Source organism: Colius striatus, chromosome 5, assembly GCF_028858725.1.
Source record: "Colius striatus isolate bColStr4 chromosome 5, bColStr4.1.hap1, whole genome shotgun sequence".
NCBI classification, from domain to species: Eukaryota; Metazoa; Chordata; class Aves; order Coliiformes; family Coliidae; genus Colius; species Colius striatus.
Genome location: NC_084763.1, coordinates 15,097,937 through 15,122,559, shown reverse-complemented (window position 1 = coordinate 15,122,559; position 24,623 = coordinate 15,097,937). Strand labels below are relative to the sequence as shown.

General features: G+C 38.9%; 1 protein-coding gene across 1 annotated transcript; it reads right to left on the bottom strand.

Moving 5' to 3' along the window:
• Positions 1-3,963: 3,963 nt before the first annotated feature.
• On the bottom strand, positions 3,964-23,779 carry TCAIM (T cell activation inhibitor, mitochondrial). The gene is made up of 11 exons (XM_061996821.1): positions 23,651-23,779; positions 21,331-21,406; positions 18,000-18,135; positions 17,334-17,487; positions 15,935-16,181; positions 14,173-14,295; positions 12,748-12,845; positions 11,118-11,209; positions 8,665-8,897; positions 7,988-8,119; positions 3,964-4,495 (listed from the first exon to the last, which is right to left on the bottom strand). The coding sequence occupies exons 2-11, from the start codon at positions 21,357-21,359 to the stop codon at positions 4,270-4,272; spliced, it is 1,470 nt and encodes a 489-aa protein (XP_061852805.1). The 5' UTR covers positions 21,360-21,406; positions 23,651-23,779; the 3' UTR covers positions 3,964-4,269.
• Positions 23,780-24,623: the final 844 nt, after the last annotated feature.

Here is a 24,623-nt window from a genome sequence, read left to right as displayed (position 1 = left end):
AGGCATGTTTGGTGGGGCTGCAGTTAGTACAGTCCACAGCACAGACAGGGCTAATTTAAACCTGTGCTCTTCAGGTAAACCTGTCAGGGAAAGCTAAAGGGTTAAAAACATTTAAACTTGCTAAAATTGTGGAGCCACACAATAAATAGCCAAAAGCTATGGAAATAGAGGATCACAGAAAAAGCAATTTCAGAATATAGAAGCTGGCAAGAAAATGTTACATTTCAGCTCTATTGAATAAAATATCTTCAAAAGCATTTTTACTTTCAAGGCATCATGGAGATCATAATCAATCAGTCTGGCTACTTAGACACACAGTGTCCCATTGGAGGATTTAGGAAAAATGAAGTACTAAGTTATTCAGCACTTAAGCAATTGTGTAAGGAATATGTAGTTGAAAAGGACAAACTGCAAAACAAGACTATTTTTCTGTTACTTCAGTATAGTTTTAACAGGGTCTGCCATAGTCTAAACATTTTTCCCAAGTAGAGAACCAAGAACTCAGCTTTTAATCTCATATTTTAAAGTCACTCTAGTACTAATATGCAATTGCAAAGCTTGATCTCCAACTCTGAGCTTTTTAAATTAACATTTTGAAGTTATTTAAAGCTCTGCTTTTTCTTGCTCAGCTAACCTGTCTTATTTTCCAACTGCCCTGCTCTGTTAAGAATCTATATACTGTTAGGCTTACAAAGAAACATTAGGAAAGCCTCATCTTTGGATACATGTACTAGACACACAGTATATGCGCATGTCCAAGGAATCACAGAGACAACCCTGTTCAGACAAATACTAAATATTCTCAGAAATGCAACTTCAAATTAATAAGCCTTAAAGTTTCAGTTTCCTCAGAAAGTTTAACTGTAATGGACACAAACTAGATGAGATCTATGTTCTCCATGAAAAGTTCTAATGAATTTTGGATATGCTTTGACACAGCAGCTCTAATTCCTTAGAAGACTTTCCCCTTTTTAAGTGTTTCTGAAGATTCACTGTCAACATTTTGAACATCTCAGAACATATGAATACAAGCCTACTAGTTCCAGAGATGGTATCACAGCACTTGATAGGCAAAAGAACAATGCCCAAACAGGCATCACCTCACATAATTTTTAACAATAAAAACTACATATCAAGGTGTTGAAACACAGGCAGGAGCCTGTAAAATTGGAATTCATACAGAACTGATGCTGTAAAGCATCGTGCCAACACCAAATGAAATGGAAATTGCTGTTTGCCACCGCGTGCATGTCAAGGCCACAGTATTAAACAGCATCAAAACAACTCGTTAAGGTGATAAATTTTGTCTTAAGTCCCCAAGTCTTTCATTCTAGCATTGAATTTCCTTCTGGCAGCTGCCCTAAAATACTAAACTCTTCTCAGAGGCTGAGTGACACGACCTGGGCACCACGGTTTATTAGCTCATGACGGATGACCAGTACATGTTGCAAGTCTTTGATCACTGGTAGAGATTCTTATTTATCTTTCAAATGTTTGTTGCAAATTTCTAAACAAGAGGAGAAAAACTCAAATCTAAGCCAAACAATCATGATGAAAACAGCAAGACATCAACTCAACCTAATATTTTATATTAGGATTTGTTTTTAAAGAGAACACTTTTTGAAACTTCCTACCAGGTGTGTTTTTGGTTGCTGGCCACAGAACAAGCAGGAATGCTGCACCAAGTAAAGCTACAGAGGATGTTAATATTCATTCAAATCTATTTCCACAATGAGCTGATAGCACAGCCTGGTGAACAAAATTTGAGGCATTCTGCATGGACAATGATTTGAAACTTCTATTTCCACTCTGCTATTGTGACACAAGACTTTCAGAGTTCTAAATCTTTTTTTTTCCCCCTACTTTTGGAAATAAGTGAATCAAAATAAATACCTACATCATGCACATTAAGTTTATCCTTTTGCAGTTTCTACTGCTCCTCTAAATATACTAATAAATGCTGGGAGGCCCATGTGTTTATAAAGTCAACTTGACCATTCTGCAGTAAAATGGTTTCCAGAAAGTGCACTACAAAATCGTTCTGTTAAGACACAACCCTTGCCATGCTGAATTACTGACCTATACACAACCTTCATTTTTATATTGCTTAACTTTTGAGCAGTTTTAAAGATTTTGACACGCAACTCCTTCAGAACTCAGGAAAAGCAAATCTGATACCTAATAGAGAAGGGAAGGACTACTCCCACAGCACCTGAGCTGATCACCTCTCTGGTGGGGTAGCACCAGGACTGGAACTCCTTGGCTTAGTGCACCGTTCCAAGACCCAAACCTAGAGGGAATCTTCAGAAAAGCAAGCTGTTTTTAATCTTTGAGGGCTGACATGTTTCAACAGAGGATTTTGGCTACTTCCCCTTACAAGGAATAGCAAGAATTTTCAGATCTCTCCCAGACTTTAAACGTTTAACAGCAACTATGCTGCTTCCACATTTAAAATGAATCCTGTTCCCTCCTGCCTGCCCTTGGCAACTTCCATCCCCACATTCCAGGTCAGGGTCTCCATTGTCTCAGTTGACTACAGACACATCCCATGCCCTGTTTCACAAAGGCTCTTTACAGCTTACATCTTCTCCTTCAGTCAGTCCTAGTGTCCTCTACGCCGTGAAGAGAAGGCCCCGAGCTCTTGTCACTGCCCTCTGTGGTGTGTTGGTCTTCACAGAATTACATCAGGCTCTTCATTGAGTCTATGTGCCTTCACTTAGACTTTATCCTCTCTACAGTCAAACTGGACAGCTGCTTCTTGCCTGAACACCTGTAAAGTTTCATTCAATTCAAGCAAGAAAAGAATGACATGACCACACTGAGTTTTTATGCCCCAAGATGCCCTACTTGCAAAGGGCAGCTAAAAGGAATACTGCCGGGCTTGAACTGCCAGCACTGGCTCTCTTGCTTAGCACAGCTGGGATATTAACAGGGTCACCAATGCCAGATGGAGTGAGGGCAAGTCATGGGCAATAGCATGTAACTACTTAGAAGAAACTAATCTTCAGAATCTATACAGGACTTGCTAGCAATTCAGCTGAATCAACGGCCTGAGAAAGTTACAGCTTCTGCCTCAAGGTTTTAAAAATAGACGTGTTTCAGATCACAGTGGGCGGTTAAGTTTGGTAACACAATAAACAATTTGACATGGAGCATTTTAAACAGGAGAAAACAGAGAACCACAACAATTTCCCTGTTGAAAACAAATATAAATAAATACAAGGCCTGTAAGCACTTGACGATTCCTTCTTTTCTTTTTTGCCAGTTGTTTTAGTTGAATTCATTTCTAGAAATGTTAAGCAGTTGGTTCTTCTCCAACGATATCTTGCAAAGTATAACCCAAATACAAAATGCATCTTCGTAGTACAGAAAAAGCATTGACATGTATTTACACTTTATTTCTTCCTTTTTTTTCAAGGAATAAAGTACCAGTAAAGATCCAGGCATTTGCCTTACTGCAAACTCCTTGCTCTCACTGAGAAGTACTTAGTCTTGCAGACAAACCCGTACAAATCAAAGCTTCCTTTCCTTAGATGTCACATCAAACTACTCGGGTTTTAAGTGTCGCGAATGGGATTTGCAATCTGTTGTAGTCCAAGTAAAGAGGATTGTCTGCATTTATGGAGCAAATGCTGGGAAACAAGAGAATGAGACCTCCTTTAAAGTAACTGTGGGCAGCACAACTGGCACATTTTGAAATTCCAAGGCAATGATGTTGGACCAACATATGAAACTCTACTTCACAGACCAACTTAACAAACTGTTTCCTTGCCTTTTTTTTAAACCCAGTCCTAGGCAGCAATATGAAAGGTCCATATTGACAACTAGATAACTTAGGTACTCTGCGTGCAGTGAATTCCCTAAGATAATCTGTCACGTCTGGTTTGAGCAGTACAGACTTTAAGATGATCTATGTGTCAACGTTCATACATATTCAAGATACACACGCACATTTTTGTGGACTTGTAATTTAATATATTTTCATAGTTCACTACAAAAATGCGGTTTCACAACTGCTATCATACACTGGGGCTCCTCCAGCAGTAGGAAGGATGTGCAAATGGCCTTCCCAGAACTAGTAATACAGCGCACTGTGCAAATTGTCTAGGACTCCCAAGACTCCAATCCTTTTTGAGCAGCAGTCAGAAGAGAACTTGTGGGCTGAATACTGATATCAAAATACAGATTTAAATAATTTACTCTTAAAAACATTCATATTTATAGCCTCTTGCAGAAAATAAACAATCCATCTGATTATCAGATATGTCCTTAGCTTTTCCAGTTCCAAGGTATACACAGGTCTCCATCCTGCAGCACAGAGTAGAAATGGGAAATGCAAAGGTGCATGCCTTGGAGGTACGGCAACGACTCCTCCAGGAGCCTCTTACAACAGTCTATCATCTGAGCGCTGGACACACTCGGCTCCTTATACAGGCGATCCAAACTAAATCTTTCAGCGGAAGTATCCATCAGCTCTTTTTCTGTAATCATCATCCTAGCAAACGAAGACAACACACAGTGACAAAATTACAATTTCATCTCATAAATAAAACACGTACCTTGAAGTAAGTCTATTTGCAGGTTATAGGCACGTACACAAAGGTGTCACTTCAAGTGCAGCTCTGGTACAGCTGAGATTTTTGTGCAGGTTGATACCTCAGAGGCTGGACTCAACATGTTTCCAGTGACCATGGACAACAAGTATGCCTAACAAGTCACATCTGAAAGCCTGCATCATGACTTTTTTTTTTTTTTGCTCACCAGTTAACAGGGAAAAAAGCCAAAATAAAAAGCACGTGAGACTTCACTTCTCACGTAAGAGGGTAAAGTACTTAACCTTTAAAGTGTAAGCTTTCAGAATAAAACCCTGTTTGTAACTACTGTTGTCTTAACTAAGACAAATCTTGCATGTCATCAAAAACAACAGATGACATGGTCAGTAACCTGATGCATATTAAATGTGTTAATAACTTACTAATTACAGAAGTATACGGACTCAGTTGGACTGCATGATCTTAACCTAAATGACTCTTATCAGTCTTTTTTCTGGGTGGCCAGTGACAAGACAAGGGGTAATGAGCACAAGCTGGAACACAGGAAGTTCCACTTGAACATGAAGAGAGACTTCTTTGCTGTTCAGGTGAGGGAGCCCTGGCACAGGCTGCCCAGGAAGGGTGTGGAGTCTTCTCCTCTGGAGGTTTCCAAACCCACCTGGACATGTTCCTGAGTGATCTTATCTGGGTGAATCTGCTCTAGCAGGTGGCTGGGCTAGATGATCTTTAGAATTCACTTCCAACTCTCACCATTCAGTGATTTTGTGAATATTGAATTCATAGCTTGCAGACACTTATTCCTGCTCACCTCAGACACAGAGTGGTAAGACAACACATGGCAATCTCAAGCTACTCAGAAATAAAGTCAATGTGCAGAATTAATTAAGAGTCACTGGAACTATGACTGATCATCCAGTGCAAACAATTCAGGTTCAGCAAGCCTTACTAGCTCAGGCACTGTGTCACATTAACATAGCTACCTTTCCAGAGTCAGCTTGGTTATAGCAACAGCACATTTGATTCGTGTGAGAATAGCACTGCAGGGACTCAACATCCCTTTTTCTAGAGCTCAGTATGGGACCTTCCTGTCCTTGCACAGCACTACCCTATGCTGAGGTACCCAGATTTCTGTGCAAGAGCTCAGTACACCTCTGACAGTCAGGGATGAACTGAGTCAGTGAGGTCACCTGGAACAAGTTCACCTCTCCTCTCTACTGACCGTATCCACACCATCCTCCTGAGCACATGCTACAACACCTGAGCACCAAACCTTCCTGTTCTGTGAAACCCCAGGCTCCCTTGAAGGATCTCAAGTTAGCTGCATGGAGTGAGAACTGCAGGGTCATTTTTAGTCACTTCCACAAGGAGGCTTACACCTCTATCACAATACAAAACTGATACTTTACAAAAGCAAGGGAAGGAGAAGCAGTTCCAAACTAAATCCTGCATTACTAGAAAACTGACGTTATCCTCACAGATAAGAATTTCTTATAGCAGCAGTGTTTGAACTCCCAGTGCATCAGGTCATACAGAATTCCTGGTATAGTATGCTCTTTTCTGCATGTAAAACATTCATCTCCATGTGCAAAATAAATCCAGTGTGTCTCAAAATATTTTCCTTTACCTCAGAGTCCTTTTAACAACTACGTGAGTCTAAGGAATATCAGAAGTACCAAATGGCTTCTGTTCAAGGAAGCATTAAGTGGAAATGGGGGTTTTCCATTTCAATAAAAAGACAACTAAGGGGAAATATGACGTATCCACAAAAAAAGGTAGGAGGTGATAAATACAGAATGATCCTTTTGTATTTTTTACATCACAAGAACAAAAGATGCCAAGGGAAATCATTAGGCTGCAGGTCTGTAATTCAAAGAACACCTATTCCCTGCTTCATATATACAAGCTATATGTAATTAAACTGTGCAATTTGCTGCCACAGGATATTTTGGAGTCACGAAGTATAATTTGGGTCAAAAAAATAATAAGACAATTAAGGAGAGGGGAAGAGATTTATTGAACACTTGGGATAATGTTTCTAGCTTCAGGTATTTTCTCCAAGGGCATTCATTAAGAAACTGATGAGTATAGAGGAAAAAACCCACCCTACTTTTTGCCCTGTTCACAGTCTTTTGTAAGCTCATGGATGATGGGGACAGAACACCAGTACAGGTGTTCTTTACAATCTTATACAAACCAATGTGCAACAGAAGAACTAGGCAGTTTGCCTCTTACATTCCTACAACACAGCTGCTTATGCTGAAGAGAACCCCAATTTTTTCCTGAATTAGTGTCTTTAAAATGTGGGGTAGCATGAGGTTTTTTGGAGACTGAGTTACCCAGATGCAAATGAATACATCCCTCAACCTCTACAGACCATACTTCCTCAGCTGCCACGTATGGACAGCTACACAGAGAGCTATACAGCAATTGTATGGCAAAACCAAGCTGGACTATAGTCATGGAACAAACATTCATATTTTAAGTCCACCTCCAAAATACACCCTCTCAAGTAATCAGGCCTTAATCAGAGCTTAAGTCATAAAGCCTTCAGTAAGACTCATGTCTGAAATCACCTTCACAAAAAAAATACCTGGATCTAAACATCTTGTACGCACTCAGGACACTGTGGTATATCAGTAATTCATTAAACATTTTCCAAAGCAGAAAAATAAACTCACAGTAACAATCTCTAAGAGGGCAGTAACACCCAGTTACCTCTAACATTTTATTCAAAATAAAACCAGTATCTCTACTTCATGCTCTTAATCCTCAAAGACACATATAAAGTCATTTACAGATCTGATGGATATTACAAGTCATAGACTTAATATTAAGTAGAGTACTGTTGCTATTAAGTGACTTACTACTGTCTTCTCTCTCATGTGTGGAAAAGAACCAAGGCCATATTTCTCTCATCATTCTATCCTGTTTTGTTTTTCTTCCCCTTGTCTCCTGCCAACTCATCTTTTCCTTGACCAGCTGACAAAAAACTAGAAATAATCATCCCTTAGTGGGTCTCAGTTAATTTTAATTAGATTTTACTGCTTTCTTGTCATAGTGTAAGCATTAACAGTTTGTTGCTTTCTTTCTTCAATAAAAAGGTCTCTTACAATGGATTACCTCTCCTCTGGGGAAGTAATTGCAAAAAAAGGATGTAATTTTGTTGTAAGCAAAGACCTTTTATTTCCAAATAAAGTACAACTGTTCCTACAAGGTGAAGGATGGGTATCTTCTACAACTGTTGATGGTCACTGAACACAAAGTTTTGACTCAGTGAAGCTGATAAGTAAAGTTTTATTTTATAAACAGAAGGGGGTTTTTTCCACCAAAAGAGTATGACTGCAATCTTCAAAGCTCTCTTCCTTCAAAAAAAAGCCAGAACCCAACATGAGATATGCAAATATTTTAATGAACTAAATGTATCAAACACTTACTCCTCCTTTCTTTTTAGATTCTCTCTTGCTTCCTGTGCTTTGGAAAAAATAAACCATTGAAGAGTTGCTGGATCACAGACCGTTGGGATCGTAAAGTGTCCAAACTCATGTAGGCCGGGAGCATATCTGTCACTAATGAAACATGATGGAAGTGAAAACAAGTTGGTTTTTGTAGGTTTTGATTGTTTGTTTTTTAAACACAAGTACTTAAATTCATTATTTTCATAAAGGAATATCAATTAATCACACTCAGAATAATTGGTAAAAGTCACTCCAATTTAGTTCACAAGGATACAGAGGCATCACACAAAGCTTTTTAAAAATAGCATTTCAAAAGCAACTGTCAACAACACTCAAAAAACATACAGCAGCACCATCATAGACAGTTAAACGTTGACCTGACAGAACAAAACCTTTGATTTAACCCAGCACAACACTAATATAAAGACAAAACTTTGACTCTAACTTGAATGGAATTAAAGCAGGATTTTCTTAAATTTGATTGCCTCTTAAGCCATAAAAAGGCATTTAAAAACCTCAGAAACAAAATGACTTTGACATAATGAAAATGCAAGATTATGTTTCCTCTTTAGTGTGAGCAACAATTAGTGTAACAAAAAAAACCCCAAATCCTGTAAAAGCTCTAAAAGAGAGAAACCTTTCCTGCAAATACGTACCTTTCCAGAATCATTTGCAAGCCTCGCAGACTGCGAGGATGAAAAGGTAGTCTACTGTCACATAACTTGTTATAGAAAGAGTCCAGAGTCTCATAGTACTCTTCTAGAGTCATCAGGGGTTGCAGTTCTTCAATATATATTACTTGTATGCCTCCCAGAAGCTGGCTTATCCGATCTTCCAAGAACAGCAGCCTTTTTTGAAGTTTATAATAATTTGGCAACCTCTCAAAAATCTGTACACACACACACAAATATATCTTATGTTATAAAGGGTAACTAGAATAAATGAAAAAATAACAAGAAGCTATAAAAGAAAAGTAAGACACATTTAACAATGCAAACATTATCAAAGAATACAAAAAAACCCAGAATTAACACGTATATTCATTTTAAGGCAAGATCTAATGAAGTAAGCTCATAAGTATTTTCAGTATTTATAGTATAAAGGCAACAAAAGGCCATTAGGAGATTGATGGATGTCCTTTTTCTTTACAAAAATTAATAATCACAGATTAAAAAAATAATTCTGAGGCCTACAAAAAATGTTTGTCGCCACAGTTATAGCGGTAGAGCTATTCCTCACACAGTCAAATGTAGTTTTGCTGGCCTAACTTATACCATTTCTCATAAAAAAGAGAAGTCATTCTTTCTGGAACTTCTTCTTTCCAAGGGTTTGCAGGATAACTTCACTCATTTTGGGTCTGAAGAGACGGCAGAAAAGAAGAAAGTCCCAGATCTCTGATCTACAAAACCTGTTCCAGAACAGGTTAAGAAGCAATCAGACTTGTGAGCCAACAAACAGGCGTGACAGGGAGAAGGCTGGAACAGGATAACAAGTGAAAAGGGAAAGTCCGCAGTAAAAGTCACTACTTACCATCTACCCAGTTATTACTCTAACAGTTTTCCACACAAAACCACATACTACTGCTAAAACAAGTCAAGTGATTTCAGAATAATCTTTGGAACACCTTTCAGCACAATGAAATCCATTGGTTCAGCATTTGCACTTGTTATAAACCGCAAAAATCCTCTAAACATTGTACCTCTGACCAAGCACTCCACAGACTGACTTGACACTATTCTACTCCTTCCTTTTTCTAAGAGTTAATAACAAAAGTAATAGCACTTTGGGCTGCTTTCTAAAAATCAGTTAGAATTTGACAAAGAATCCTGCTCTCTAAAATCCAAGTGGCTAACGAATCTCACAAAGACTTTCACTGATTTTTTTCTATGTAATGTTTAACGTGATCTTCAGTGCATCTTAAAAAGAAGAGCTTTTTTTTTCAGGTTCAAATATACACTTCTTCTTTGTCTTCCAGAGCAAATAGCATCACCACAAGTAACTACACATTATCCCATCTGCGCAATACTTTGTGTGGATATATGACCCCTTCAGAAAACGCCTTGGCAAACGTTATAAAGAGGAAGCATTTCTCTTTTAGAGGAAGACAGTATTTATTTTAGTATTAATCAGAAGAACACTTTTATTCCAGTGACTATCAACACTCACAAATCTCAGAGCAGAAAGCTAAGCATGAAATTCTAGTTTCTCAGTTTAAGTTCTTTGTTTATCATTTATACTAACAAACCATGGTTTGCTTTCTCACTCAGTGAAAAACATGCAGTCAAAAATTCAATCACCAGAGAAAGCTTTGGATTGAGTAGTAAATGTTCATATTATTAATTGATTGGAATACAGAAATACAATATTTTGATATTCTAGCTGAGAGAAATTCCCCAACTATGAAATTCCACTAATTATCTCCTTTACAAAAGATTTTGGACAGAAGTAGAAATATTTCAGGAACAAAGATGCAAGAAGTTTTCCTTAAGGGACATGCTGATATCAATGTGTATTGCATTTGTGATCGCTTGCATACAATACTTGATCATTTAGGATGCCAGAAAGCTTGTGAAAACTTCACACAAGCAGCAGCAGAATTTGCATTGTCACTACATTTCTGCAACATTCATGTAATCTGCCTAAAAGAACAAAGCAGATTGACATGGTTGGTTGGCAGCCACTGACTGAAACAATCACTTTACAACTCCTTTTAAGTCACATTTTTACAAAAAAAATGAATGAAATTCCTGAACACTTCAGAGGAAGAAGCTCTTTATGGATCAAGAAATATTTTGCCAGTGCTGATTACAGACTGGAACGTTGCATAAAAAACTCCACTTTTTCTTTACATCTAATCAAGGGTAGGACTGATTTGTTAGTGAAAGCAGCAGTACTAGCGACCTGACAAAGATTGTTGTTAGTAACAGTCTGTCAGAGGATTAAATTTAGAAAGCAGTGTATACAGTTATGCTGAACACAGTAGCTATGTGTTTGCTTTAAATTGAATTACTCATCAGTTATCTGCACCAATTCATATTTTGGTTAATATTTGGTTTGAAAAAGGATATCTTAATAAGAGGCATTATCATCTACTTTGAAATCTTCTTACTTTGGTCCAGTGATGGTGAACATCCATGGTCCCCAGCATTATGTGGCCTGCTGCACTCATACCTGAACGGTCTGTAAATACCACCGTGCGCCCTAAAGATCAAACAAAGCTCTTTACTAATCTGGGTTATTGCAATCATTCTCACAACTACTTAAGGCTTAACTAATGCTTATAACACGTCATAAGCAACACATGTCTGCAGCACAAACACACACAGGTAGGTGCTTTTGTTATTCTCAACATTTGAAAGAGTGATTCTTGAAAACTCCTTACCTAGAGTTTGCATTGTTTAAACTTCATAGTCTTTTAGTTAATTGGATTTTTTTCTTACAAATAATTCATTTAAAATAAGATAAAATCCCAGCAGTCAGCATATTTAAAGAATCTGTACCAGTCATGTATACAGCAGGAAATATTTGCTTAAGGTATATATAAATAAAGGCTGGTCAAAGAACTATCAGAACAGCCATTCAACACTAATTCCACAGAACTCTGCAACATGCAAGCTGGAAGAAAAGCTTTCACATTAGTTTTTTTCTTTTTCTTAGAAAGCAAGAATAGAGATGACATTAAAAGATAATACTAGGTTTACTTTTGGGAGCACAAATCAGTTTTGATCCTCAAGAGTTCTTTAGGGTAAAAGTACAGGCAACTATTTATCAAAATTAGCTTCCACAAAAGCCTTCAAGTGTGATGTATTAATCTACAAGATAAGGCTTAAACAGAAAATCTTGCTTTCAGAAATGTTTTCCAAAATTCTTAAGAAAGAGCAATACCTGACCTTAAAGCATCTAGTCCATCCTTGTACCTCAAGGCAAAATCAACTGTGTCTGTATAATGACTGACAGGTATTTGACCAGTTCATTATCAAAGATCTTCAAAGACAGAGACTGCAAGAGGTTCACAAGACTGACTTCTCTAGCACTTGAAATCCTTAGCTCACTTACGTAAAGAAATTAATTTGAAACCTGACACAATTAAAAACTACTACTTATTGTCCTACTCATTCTGTCTTTTGACAAAGGATGCCTCAAATGAATGCCACTCAAAATTGAGTAGCTGCGGACTGGCACAAAATGTGGAGTTACAATTAAAAGAAACAGCTACTGCCACAGGTCAAACATCTGTATGAGAAGAATGACAGGTCAGGTTTACAGAACATTTTAGTATTTCCTGAGAAAATGCAGACTTGAATACAGGTATTTTATGGAACATGTATGATAAGAGAATACCATTTTAAAGGTATTCTAGTAAGTCTTCCTTATATTTACTCTTTGGGGATCTACTCACATTTTTTCCTGAATCTAACATGGGTTAACAACCTATTGCTACCTCCACCCCACCAGAAATTAATATTTTTTACTTTTACTGTTAGTACCAAGTCTGGTGCCTTCAACTCACTCAATCTGCACTTATTAAGCAGTAAAACAGAAGCTGAGCATAGCAAATACACCATAAGGAAAGGTCAAGTTAAAAAGCCTCACCAGCTTTTCAGTAAGCCTGGCAGGCTTGTTTTTGCAGTTATCAAAAGCATTCGTGAAAAGAACTAGAGCTCCCTTGTCACAGCAGACTCATGCTCATCTTTGAAGCAATACTATATTGGGATACATGAAACAAGCATCAGAAATACCTTTAACATTCTTTAATACCTCAGGTCTCTGTTGGACTAAGCGACTTAGGCTGTGTAGCTGGCTACAGCGGTGAGCAATACCCCAGCTTCTCTGCCACCTAAATAAAAATAATTGAAAGCATTTCATTAGAAACGAAAAACCATAGAAGCTGGGATACAGCTGAAAGCCTCATAACACAAATTTAAACAAAAAAGCACTCCAATAAAAGCAACGGCCTGCTGAAAAGCTGTGTCACATGCTATCTGAACAGATAAAAAGCCTAAATAAAATTTCACAGTCTGGCTTAAAGTGAGTGCCAAAATAAAAAAAAAGGAATAAAATAAAACCAGACATTGGAAAAATAAAACCTGGCAGATAGAACAGAACTTGCAAATCTCTCCCTCAATAAGAAGGGGGTTAGTAAGTAAACAGCGATAGACAACCCAGTATTTGCTTCAGTGATACAGCATGTTGTTTCTGTTTCTACACTGTGTAATGCTTGTCTACAGAAGCAAATACTATGTAAGAACGTTGTCTCTTTTTTTTTCCCCCCTTTGAGTTACTAGCCCTAGACTGCTATGATTCCAGTGGTAAATTGCTATGTGTATTGATATTTTACAGTAGCATAGTTTTTGTTAAGCCACATAGGAGCCGGGTGTTACACGGTAACTGTAATACACATAGTTTTGACATCTCTTCCATCACGGACAGATCAAAACAACTATATTGCAAAAAGCATTAAAATAATAAATTTGGACTAGTGTTAAATCCTTTTACAAACTTCTAGCTGATATAAAACTCCCTCAAAGTGGGAAGTAACATTCCCTTATTGTACTGGGTCTGTCTGGGATGGAGTTAATTTTCATCATAGCACCCGTGTGCTTTGTATTTTTTTACTGAAACAGCATTGATAACACACCACTGTTTTGGCTATTGTGCAGTGCTGGCACAGAGTCCAGGTTTTCACTCTTCCTTCCCACTCTGTACCCTTCCATCAGTGAGTAGGCTGGGATGTGCAAGAAGCTGGGAGTGCACACAGCCAGGGCAGGCGATTCCAGCTGACCAGAGGGATATTCCAGACCATGTGATGTCAGCTCAGCAACAAATGCTTATGGAAAGGAGAGAGACCCTCGTGGTTGTGGCATTTTGTCTTCCACATGCTGAGGCCCTGTTCTCCCAAATTAATGCAAGTGCACAGGTTCTATTTCAAGTGCTTACGGTGTCTGCCTTAACTACAGCCTATGGTGTCTTTATGAGCAGATTGTAACAGGAAATTTCTGTCTGGATAGAATTCTTCTAGAAAAGTATTATTCAGTGCAATAACTCTTTTACATATACAAAAATATTTCTGTTTTGCTGGAAGAAGCCTTTAAAGCTTATGGCACAGTATTACACCACACTTCCTTGCTTTGACTGTCTTCATGCAAGTCCAACTGATCTATTACCTGATATCTGAGAGCTGGAGTTGACAAGAGAGTTCAAATTTTAAACGTTCTAGTTCCTTTCTAAGTGGCAAACTCCTTTTCAGCTTTTTTACTGCACTTGCTTCATTATCATCTAGCCAAGATCTGAAAGAGAAGAAGGAAGAAACCCAATAGTAGAAGAATACTCTTATTTTTCAGGCAAACAGTACAACTGAAGTCTAACTGTTAACATTTTAGTTCAAGTTACCAGGTAAAAAGTTACCAGGTAAAAGGATTATTTTTTTTAAAGGAGAAGACAAACCGAAATTGCTAAATGCTTCACCTTAAGATAGCTACAACTGAAAATCTGGCACTTAAGGTCTTTGAGGGAGACTATGGAATCCAATTGAAACAAAAGACATTGACAGTGTTACAACTGTAAGACTTAAGAGGTGTGAGAGGTATAGCGCTGCTCATTAGCATGATCTAGGGGAGGGAGCTTCAGAACTTTAATGAAAGAAGCTCCCACACATCAGTCTTTCAAAAAACAAAAAAACCCAACCAAAATGATCATAGTAGACTATCAAATAAGGGAGTTGGTACTGAAGGGCCAAGTTAGGTCAAACTCTTACAGAACTGGGATGAACATTGATTAAGCAGGTTAACGTTTTACAGTTCTTTTGTCAATAATCACAACCAGACAAATATGATTCATGGAGTATATCTAAAAACTTTCAATAAATAGATCATTCTCTTTCTAGGAAAAAGTTAGTCTTAAGAGATTAAGCTTTTGTTCATACCATAAATTATTTTCATTCCCCAATTTTTTACAAACAAATAATTCCATTCTTATAATGTATTGTAAGTGGAAAAAACCCCATCAAACTCAGAGGCAAAAAGAGAAACCCAATGCCAAGGGCTAGGGGCTAAAACCAGACTGTTAATATGTAACTGTGACACTTCTTGTAAAAGCATAAAAATAAGTAAAAATGTTCCCCAGCATGTTAAAACTCAGTAGAGTGTTTTACAGTAGCATATATTACAGCAGCTTTATTTGTGAGGTGCTACACAGGAGGAAGAGCGTTCTTTGCCCTGAAGATACTACCACCACAGTTCTGCATTTATTTCAAATGGCACCTAAGTCTTATTGTTACCAAATGTTTTTCAAGGCAGTACTTTTCCCCTTTCCCCAAAACAAGCACATACAGACTTTATAAATCACCAACTTCTAATACACAACATGCTGCATATACTGAAAGCCTGGTATTTATAATTGCCTCAATTTAAATATGGCATGCTAAACAACAAATCAGAAGCACAACACTAAGGCATCTGTCAAATTAAAACATTCTGACTTTAGTTTTCATGTATTATTTCCCATCCCCAATAGAATGTGTTACTGAAATAATAGCAATAAAAGTTAATAGCCACATAGTTGTGTGTTATGGAACTCCTGTAGGAGGTAAGGAGTTTTTCAGAGCAAGTGGAACCTCTGCCTCCTCCTGAATGGCCACCAATATTCCACAACACTGAAAAACTAGATCAGCCAAAACTATATCAACCAAACACAAATGCTGGGCAAAGAGACGAGAATGCCTCAGCTTAACTGGCACCACAGTTATCCCAGGAGCTCCTCTGAATTCTCTTTAATTATAAAAACCATTACAAGATTTCATGTTGGACTATGATGTTTTGTGTCATTCAGAATGTTTATTGACTGCCTTTAGAAAATTCAGCATTAGAATAAGACCAATCTAGGTTATAAAATATCTGTTAAATAAACAGCTACATTAAAGGTACATACATTAAAGTTGTTTCCACTCTCTGAGCTTGTTCTAGTTCCTCCTCAGGATCCTTGAATCCAGTAAATGAATAATAAGTTTTATCCCACTTGATAGGTCTGTTTGCTGTGCTTTTTACTTCCTTGTGGGGCTGAGAGTTCACATTCAAACTCTGAACATGCTCGGTAGATAAACTGCAGGAGTTGAGAATATCTAATACTGTGCTCAGGAGATCCCTGGTATGTAATGTAAAACTGACTGCTCGAAATCCTACAAAACATAAGTCCCACAAGATCAGTATTAGGTAATTAAAATTATTTACAATGCATTACAAGAGCCCAAACAAGGCATACAAAGACGGAAACGATGATGATATTGTTATTGCAATACTACCTGCAAAATTCATGTGCAGTTTAACCTTTAAAACTGTTACGTGTCCAAAAATATAAATAGATCTGTTCTAACAATCTGAATTGTTGGACACATCTTTAGCTAATTGTAGATGTAGCATAACTGAGAAAAAAATGCTTTCACTTCAGCAGTGGCAGTTTTGTCCAATAGCTCTACACAATCCCTGTTACCACTTGATACAATTTACTGTAGAAACATAGTACTATAACATTTCCTCACAAGCTACCAATAGAAGATTTAGAACAAAACATTACACTTGTACTCTGGCTAAAACTAAGTCTCATCCCTTAGCTACTGGGACTAATCGCCCCATTAGAAAGCAAGCATCAAACTCCAAAGCAGATCCTAACTGCCAGATCAAATGTTATTTTAAGTAGACTGGACATTACACTATTATTTTCTGAAAAATGGTATGATGTTGTTTTCTAGCACGAGGGTCCCTCTCAATTTGCTTGAGAGTTTTGACTAGCAAGCTATAGAACATAAACCTCATCTGTTAGATAGGCACACTGTACATCAGAGACAAATATGTACAATAAAAGCCCTATTATAAACTCCACAATATTTTCTGTAGTCTCAAAGCTAAGGAGGTAAATTGAAGCTTCAGATGTTCTACTACTTCTTCTTAGAGAATAAATTCCTACTGATCCCACAAGCCCTTTAACATTGTATACTATACATTATTTGCAATGAAAACAAGGAGCCAGCCGTTGTTCCACTTAAACATGACAATGGTATAAAAAGCAGAAAAATCATCATTTACATCAACCTATGTTTGACATTCTCATACTGTAACTTGACTCCAACTTCATAATTTCTCACTCTTCCAATGCTTTTTAAAGCTTAAGATGTTTAATTACTTGGGAGAGTGTCAGATGTCTGATCTAACACATATTTTCATGGTTTGACAGGATTTTATTCAGCTGAAAAGTCATTATGACTGCACAAGGCTAAGTAACCATCCTAAAATAATCTAAATACATGACAACACTCTGCATGATGTAAAAGCACCTGAAGCACTGAAGGATTCTTGAACATTAGAAGAGTTTGGTTCTCTTTCTCTTACATAAAAAGTAAGCTGAGTTGGCTTAAAGGAGCGAAATCCAGGTTTTTGTAGGTTCTCCAAGTAGCCATTTAACCTCTTCAGAGAATTTTCATTTACTTCCTGTTTGAAAAAAAAAGAAACAACAGCTGATGAATTTGACTGTTTTTCATCTAAACATTCTAATTTTAAATGCAGAATTAGTTTTTACAAATTGCCAGCTGCTTTTAACAAGTAGTGGCATAGTTTGTATTCTCAGCATAAATTAATAATTATCTGCTGTAATAAACTGCGAGATGCACATACTTGTACATTCCAAATCACCACTTTTAAGGTTTAAGGCTTAAAGAAATCCACTGATTCAAATATAAAGCAAGTAATAGGTACTATAAAATTAGTCTGGAAATACTTGGTATTTTCCTTTTAACAAATAAACAGAAAATATGACTAAAATAATGGATGTTTAAGAGACCTACCCTAGTTTAAAAATAAAGAAGGTGCATATTTTTGTTCTCTGCTAACAACCACATTCAACTCTAATAGTACTTTTGTTTCTCTGGTGGCAGAAAAAATAGAAAGTTTCCATCCTTGATGTATGACACATTTACAAAGAAAGTATACTAAAAGATTTTTACCCTCTCTTTGGGATGCTGGCCAAAGAAATCTGGATGCACAGCAAAATAGAAAGGTCTGAGAGCATTGATGGCATCAGCTCCTGACAAAGTTCTTGACTGAGGAATGCATTGTAACAATATCTTCTCCAGACATAACCTAATAAAGTAATAAAATGTTCAGGCACGATGCAACAAATCAAGTGATAAACTGATACAAAATACATTAGGATGTGACAGAATGGAGTAAATATTCACACTCTCAAGTATCATGATTTAAAACTGGTATTAGAAGTCTGAGTTCTGGATTTTTCCCCTTGAGACTCACAAAGCTTTGAGAGATGGTGTATCCCAATGGCTGATTAAAGACACGTAAATAAGTACAATAACTTTTTCCTCTACTTTCTAAAAGCAGGCTCAAATCAAAATTCTCCAGTCAAGTAGTTTGAATGATGAAGACTGGCTTTAATAATATTTTTATATCTATTTCTGAAGCTGCTCTTAAAATCCAACCCCTACATACTTTTGAACTTCCCAGTTAAGAAGCCAAAGCCAGTACCTTTCAAGTAGTGCCAAAAGAATATTAAGTATTATCCAGGAATAATAATCACAAGTCAATCAAAAGAAGTTCTGCATTAGCACTTGAGGTGTACATACTCGTGTCCATTTAACAAAAATTAACCTACTTTCCCAAAGATACTCTCACAGAAGACATCAAGTAAAAAGACAGAACTTTTTTGCCCTTTGATCTTCACTGAAATAGAAGAAAATAAGGACTTAAAGAAATATCAGTGGTAGGAAAAGAAGATTGTTTCATCCAAGATAAGAAGTTGAAGAAGTTCTAGGATGTTCAGAAAGCACAAGACTGAGTAACTCCAATTGTGTGTAAAGAAAACAATGGTTCTGCAATGAGCACATTTGTGTAATAGAAAACTGAAATGGAAGGAAAAAGCAGTTCTGAATTAAAGACCATCAAAATTTCCTGCCATAGCTCAAAGTTGATACTGAAGTTAGCAAACAAATTACCAAGAGATGGTACATATGAAAACTGCAAGAAAATGTGAAATGGTAAATACTGAATAATAGATTTCTCTTTGAGCTGATTTCACAGGCTAATAAACTCAACAGGCCAACCACTTTTTCTGTGATTAATCTTCACTTCAGTTTTTAGCTCAGAAGGGTAAGAATTCTGCTCTGTTAAGCAATACAATGCTGTTTGGCTTCTCACAGTATCATTCAAATTGCAGCCTCCAAATAGGAAAATACATGGCAGACAGGAGACAAAGCTGCTTCCAATTCACATAAAACTAATAACAGTAAGCAAGACTGTTTTACAAAGAGCTATTTGTTCAGCAATCTAGACCAAATAATCATCCTGGACACAGAAGTATACGAGACTTTTTTTTTTTAACTGATGAAAGCAGTCAACAAAGTCCTCAAATTCATGCTCGGACAATAACCAGTATTTTTCATTTTGGCAGATGGTAGAGAAAATGACAACAGCTGAGTTGTCAAGTAGATGCAATGACCCTTACTTTTCTACTTTTCCTTCAACCTTTCCAGCTCGTCAATTAGAAACATGAAAGAAGTTGAAGTTAATGTTTTCTGCCTAAGAGGTGAGCAAATATTTAATTAGTAGCTCCTAAAAGTCAGCTTGCTGAACACAGGAGAAGTTTTCATAGAAAAGTGGGATGGAAAGCCTGTAATGTAAGATGACTGATGAGGTTTCAAACTGTTATGACCAAAACCAATTTTCACCTTATGGATTAAATAGAAGATTAAAAAAAAGACAAAATGTATTACTTCTCATTTGCTGCATCTCAGAAAGACTCTAAAACCAGCCACTGCTATAGCCCATGACCCTACTCAAAATAGCAGGAGATGGTGTAGCACAAAAGCAATATCATGTTTTTATGGAGAGCAAAAGCTCTCAGCAAGAGCATGCCAGAGTTGCTCAGCGACGCAGCAAAGTTGTCTCTACCTAAACTGGCAAGAGAGGAACCAAAGCACATTGGATCAAAGTCCACTTGGTCACATGCTTTACCATTTTGGATCCAGAAACGCCAAAATAAATGTCTTGAGAAAAAAATCCAACCAAAATCAACAGGGTTTTTTTTTTCTGTAGCAAGTGGGCACAAGTGGTAAAAAGCAAAAAACCAACTTTATAACAAAGGAAAAAAAAAAAAATATCAGCCACCTATCTGATAGCAGTTTTGAGTAACAGCTGTGCAAGAAACCCACATTGTCCTTGACCCAGCTGCTAGGACAAAGTAAGGAGCTCTCTTCACCTGAGTGGTACATCATTTCCCACATCCACTCTGCAGTGACACTGCATGCTGTTTCCAGCAGTGACGAAAAAGGTTCCAACATACCTGGAAACGATTGATCATATTTCCAAGTTTATTAATCATAAACTTCTATCTGATATCCTACGATAAATATGGCCAATTATCTTTAACTTTAGATCCCTTGTTTTGAATCTAAACAACAGTGTCATGCTAGTAGGAAGGCTCAGGATTCCAGCCAAAAGTCTATTTTGAACTTGCTTAAAAGAGAAATGCTCCAAGGCCAAAATTAGTCTGTGTGACAGAAGGAAGAATTCATTCACTGAAGGTGAAAGACAGAACTCTGAGGCATCCTTCAAGTGAAGTGACAAAATAAAGACACTAAAATGAACTTAAGAGAAAGAAATTGCAAGAAAGATGCTCATGGCTCCTCTCACAAGGAGCAAGGATTGTTCTAAAAGCGTCATTCAGATTTCAAGAGCAGAGAAAGGCTTCGTGTTAAAATCAAGGTCACAACCACTTTGAGAACAGCCGTCTCCACTTCATGAAAGACAGGAAACACAATCTCTACTAGAACACATTATGCAATCGTACCCCATGATAGATTTAATTTATTGATTAAATAATTCCCTTCAGCTTTCTTTTTACTTTTTCTTCACATCTCTCTGAAGTTTAACTTTTTCACTTATAGCTTTGGCACTGAAAAGCTTTGTTAAATTAAGCTCATTATGACAGATACATTCTCTCATTTTGAAACACTAAGCTTTAATAACTCAGTAACACAGTAATATATTGGATATCATATTCAGATTTAGACTACCACTTTCTCATAATTAAGCTATTCTAAAACCCTTGTTTGTCAAGAGCCTTTTTAACATTTCACTCTAGGACAGGCATATGGCTTTTGGGGATTTTCAACTGTGGATGTTCTGTAAAAGCTTCAAGCTGTAAAGATGAGAAGCCAAAGAAACAAGCATGAAACAAAAATGAATAGTTTTTCAATATATGCAAATCATAAGCAAACATCTAAACATATGCTAAAGGTAAACTGGGTAAGCAACATGCCATACCTTCTCACAGTTCTCAAGCAGCAAAACATTTCAGCAATTCAATGGTCAAGCCAACTTTCAGCCATCCACTAACTCACTTAGAAAAAGAAAACAAAATCCTGTTTAGTAGTGGACATGAGTATTTTCCCCTGTTACTTAGCAGTGCATTCTCTAAACCCTAGATGACAACTTTTAAAGTTACAATAGTAATATGAAATTGAGAAATCACACATAAAACCTAAAGCATAGCATATGAATGTTTCCAGTTTCTGATACTAAAAATTAGACTAATCAATATTAAAAGTTATTACCAGATTTTGATTTGAAGATGAATATGTAAAGATGTAGCACCAAGGAACAACAAAATTAGTTTTTGAAAATGTTTCCTGCTGTTCCTGATGTCTTTTGTCTTGAAGCATGGGAACAAAAGAATACAGACTCTCTTCAAGCACTAACACACACCAGCTTGTGGAGTTCGACTTTAATTTTTGCTCTGCTACATCCAAAACTTTCAAACAAATGGTAACACTTTACAATTTGTATGACAGCTATTTTATGGGGACATAACACAAAACCAAAGGGAAAGGCACTGTCATATACCAATGCTTGGAAATGTTTATTAAAAGTTTGCTGGCAATCATAAAAATGAATTAGGAATTTTTACCAGTAGCTTCTGCACTACACAACTATAACTAGGAGTTTTCCAACATGAGATAAACCACTCAGCTTGTCAGAGTGCAAACCTATTGTAACTATTAAGGATTAATAGGAAAGCTTCCTGTTGGCAATGCCTTTCTCATTTTCACATGCTTTTTTTTGCTTTAAATATACTTTGTAAAATAACATGTTCCCACTAAATATGCCATCTCAAAGCAGCTGAGATGAGTAGCTGTCAGAGAAATGACACCTCTGTTCCAGTACAGTACTATAGTTCCTATGACTATTGTGCAAAACACTTAGAAGTACATCTTACCAATACAAATACACTTAACTAAGAACACAAACTGTTTACCAGATGTATTACTACAGATGAATAGGATTAGTAAAAAAATATGCTGAGCTAGAATAACCAAAAAATATGGAGTGTTTTGAGTCTTCTGATTTTCAGGTGGGCAAGACAATAACAATCTAATTTTTAGTGTCCCTAACAACAGACCTAAAAATTAACTTAAATATATTAACAGGCTCTGTGGTAATAAAACTGGTTTCTCTCGCTGTAATTTTAGCTTCAGGGATTTGGACAGATGGAAAAAACCAACAATCTCACTAATCTGTGGTGACACTTTATATAACCAGACAAAAGCATCATTGTTTCTTGTTTTAAATGTTCAATTAACTGCTGTGAAATTGTTATATTGCTCAGTTAAAAAAATAATATCTCCTGGTTTTGAGTGAGCTTTTGCCTGCACCCCACCTCAAAGGCTTGCTTGCTAACACAAACCAAAACACTAATTATGCTGAAGTCGTTTTGCAAAAGCCTTTGGAAACATGACAGGGCATGCTAGTGCCTCACGCCTCAAACTGAGATTATCTATTTCAGGTGTTCACCTGCGCTTGACCCTTAAGGTAGGACGGAGAAAACAGTATGAAAACAAACAAGGTGACAGTGCTTAGCAAATAAGCTTGGGTGAAACCGACTCGCCCACTGCTGGAAAGGAAACAGGCTACGGTGTTCCAACCACTAGTTTTAACTACTTAAAACAGAGCCCTGATAGAATTGACTTTAATGTTCACTAAAGAGAGATCTCTCATATCGTTAATTACGGCATAAGCGCTAGTGACACGTATCACAGGCCTTCTCCCCGCCTCGTTAAAAAGGCACCGCATATAGAGCCATCTCGTCCGCACACCCGCGCTGCTCTGGGCCGGGCCGGTGCCGGCCACCCCGGGCCGCAGGCAGCGCCCAAGCAAGTGCCTCTGGCCCCAGCTGCCGGAGAACAGCAGCGAGCGCCCGCCTGCCCCACTGCCCACCACACCGCCTTGCGCGGGCGGGCGGCGAAGCCCCAGCAGCGGCCCCGCCACCTGCCGGGCCGGGGCCGCCTCACGGCCGCCAGCGCACCCCGCCGCGCGTGCCGCCGCGCACGTACCGCTACGCGTACACACCGCTACGCGTACAGGGAGCGGCCGCGGCCGCCAGCGCCCCGTTACGAGTAGCCTCCCACGGGGCGCCGACCCTGGCCCGGCCCCCTCCATCCACCCCACCGGGGCCGGGGAGCGAGATCCCGGCCCGCTTCAGCACAGCCCCGGGTCAGCCCCGCGCCGTCCTCCAGCTCCGCTCCTCCCCTCTCCCCGGTGTACCCCTCGCGGAGGAGCCTGAAGGCCCCATCCCGGCCCCACTTACCGCCACGGCCGGAGAGTGCCCACGGCAACTCGGCCCCCATTGCCTGGCGCAGCCACCCCCGCCGACGGCTCCGGAGGCGGCGGGACGGGGCGGGGCGAGGCGAGGCAACGCCGCGGCGGGCGAGGGGATTCCCGCCGTGGGGGCGGGGCGAGGGCGTGGATGGGGACGGGCACGGGGGCGGGCACGGGGGCACAGCGCCGTGCAACGCTCCAGGCACCGCGGCCGCTCTGCCACCGCCTCCCCGCGCCCCGGCCCTGGACGCACCGCTCCGCGCAGGCGCAGGCGCCCGCTGTCAGCCGCGCGCAGGCCGGGCCTCGCTCTGGGTCGGGGGCGAAAGCGGCGCTTTGGTTCACCGCGTGGGGGGCTGTCGCCCTGCCTGCCCTGTCAGAAATGTTACGGGTCGGGCACCGGAGGGCTGACCGAAACAAGCACGTAATAGCTGTTGATTTCGTGCTTTCCGTGTTGCTGCTGCCTTCGGTTGCAAACTGTACCCCATCGCTAAAGGTGAACGATGGAAGGGCAGCCGTTGGTCCAGGGCCTGTAACACAAGCTGCAAGGAAGCGGTCCCGTCCCATTTCTGTGAGGACTGCTGCTCGTGGCAGAGTGTGTCGGCTGTTGTAACTCAGGGAGATGGAAGGGAAATCACTGTCACAAGAAATCACTACTCTTCTGCAAAGAGGATGGAGAGGGGTTATCCAAATCCTTCCCTGCGCATTGCATGGCCTTATTTCTGCGACAGAAAAACACCCGATGGGTGAAGTCCCAGCTGCGAGCTTTGCAGTGCCAAGGGAAAAAGCAAGAGCCATTTTGCTGCCATTACTAAGGCCTTTTGATACATAATACACACTTATCTATTTTTCTTCCAAGGTAGGTGGGTGTCAAGGAGCAGCAATGCAGACACATGCAACCTCAGAGAAAGAAACCCTCTTGCTGATGGGTTTCAGAACCAAGGGAAATGAACTGTTAGGGACTG

What these genes read in the sequence shown, in the direction of transcription:
- TCAIM (XM_061996821.1), bottom strand. Translation starts at nt 21,359, where the DNA reads ATGTTTTGCTGCTTGAGAACTGTGAGAAG. An exon ending in AGAATCCTTCAGTGCTTCAG is followed by an intron (nt 16,182 to 17,333) that starts GTGCTTTTACAT and finishes TATGTTTTGTAG; the next exon opens with GATTTCGAGCAGTCAGTTTT. An exon ending in AATCTAAAAAGAAAGGAGGA is followed by an intron (nt 4,496 to 7,987) that starts GTAAGTGTTTGA and finishes TTCGTTTGCTAG; the next exon opens with GATGATGATTACAGAAAAAG.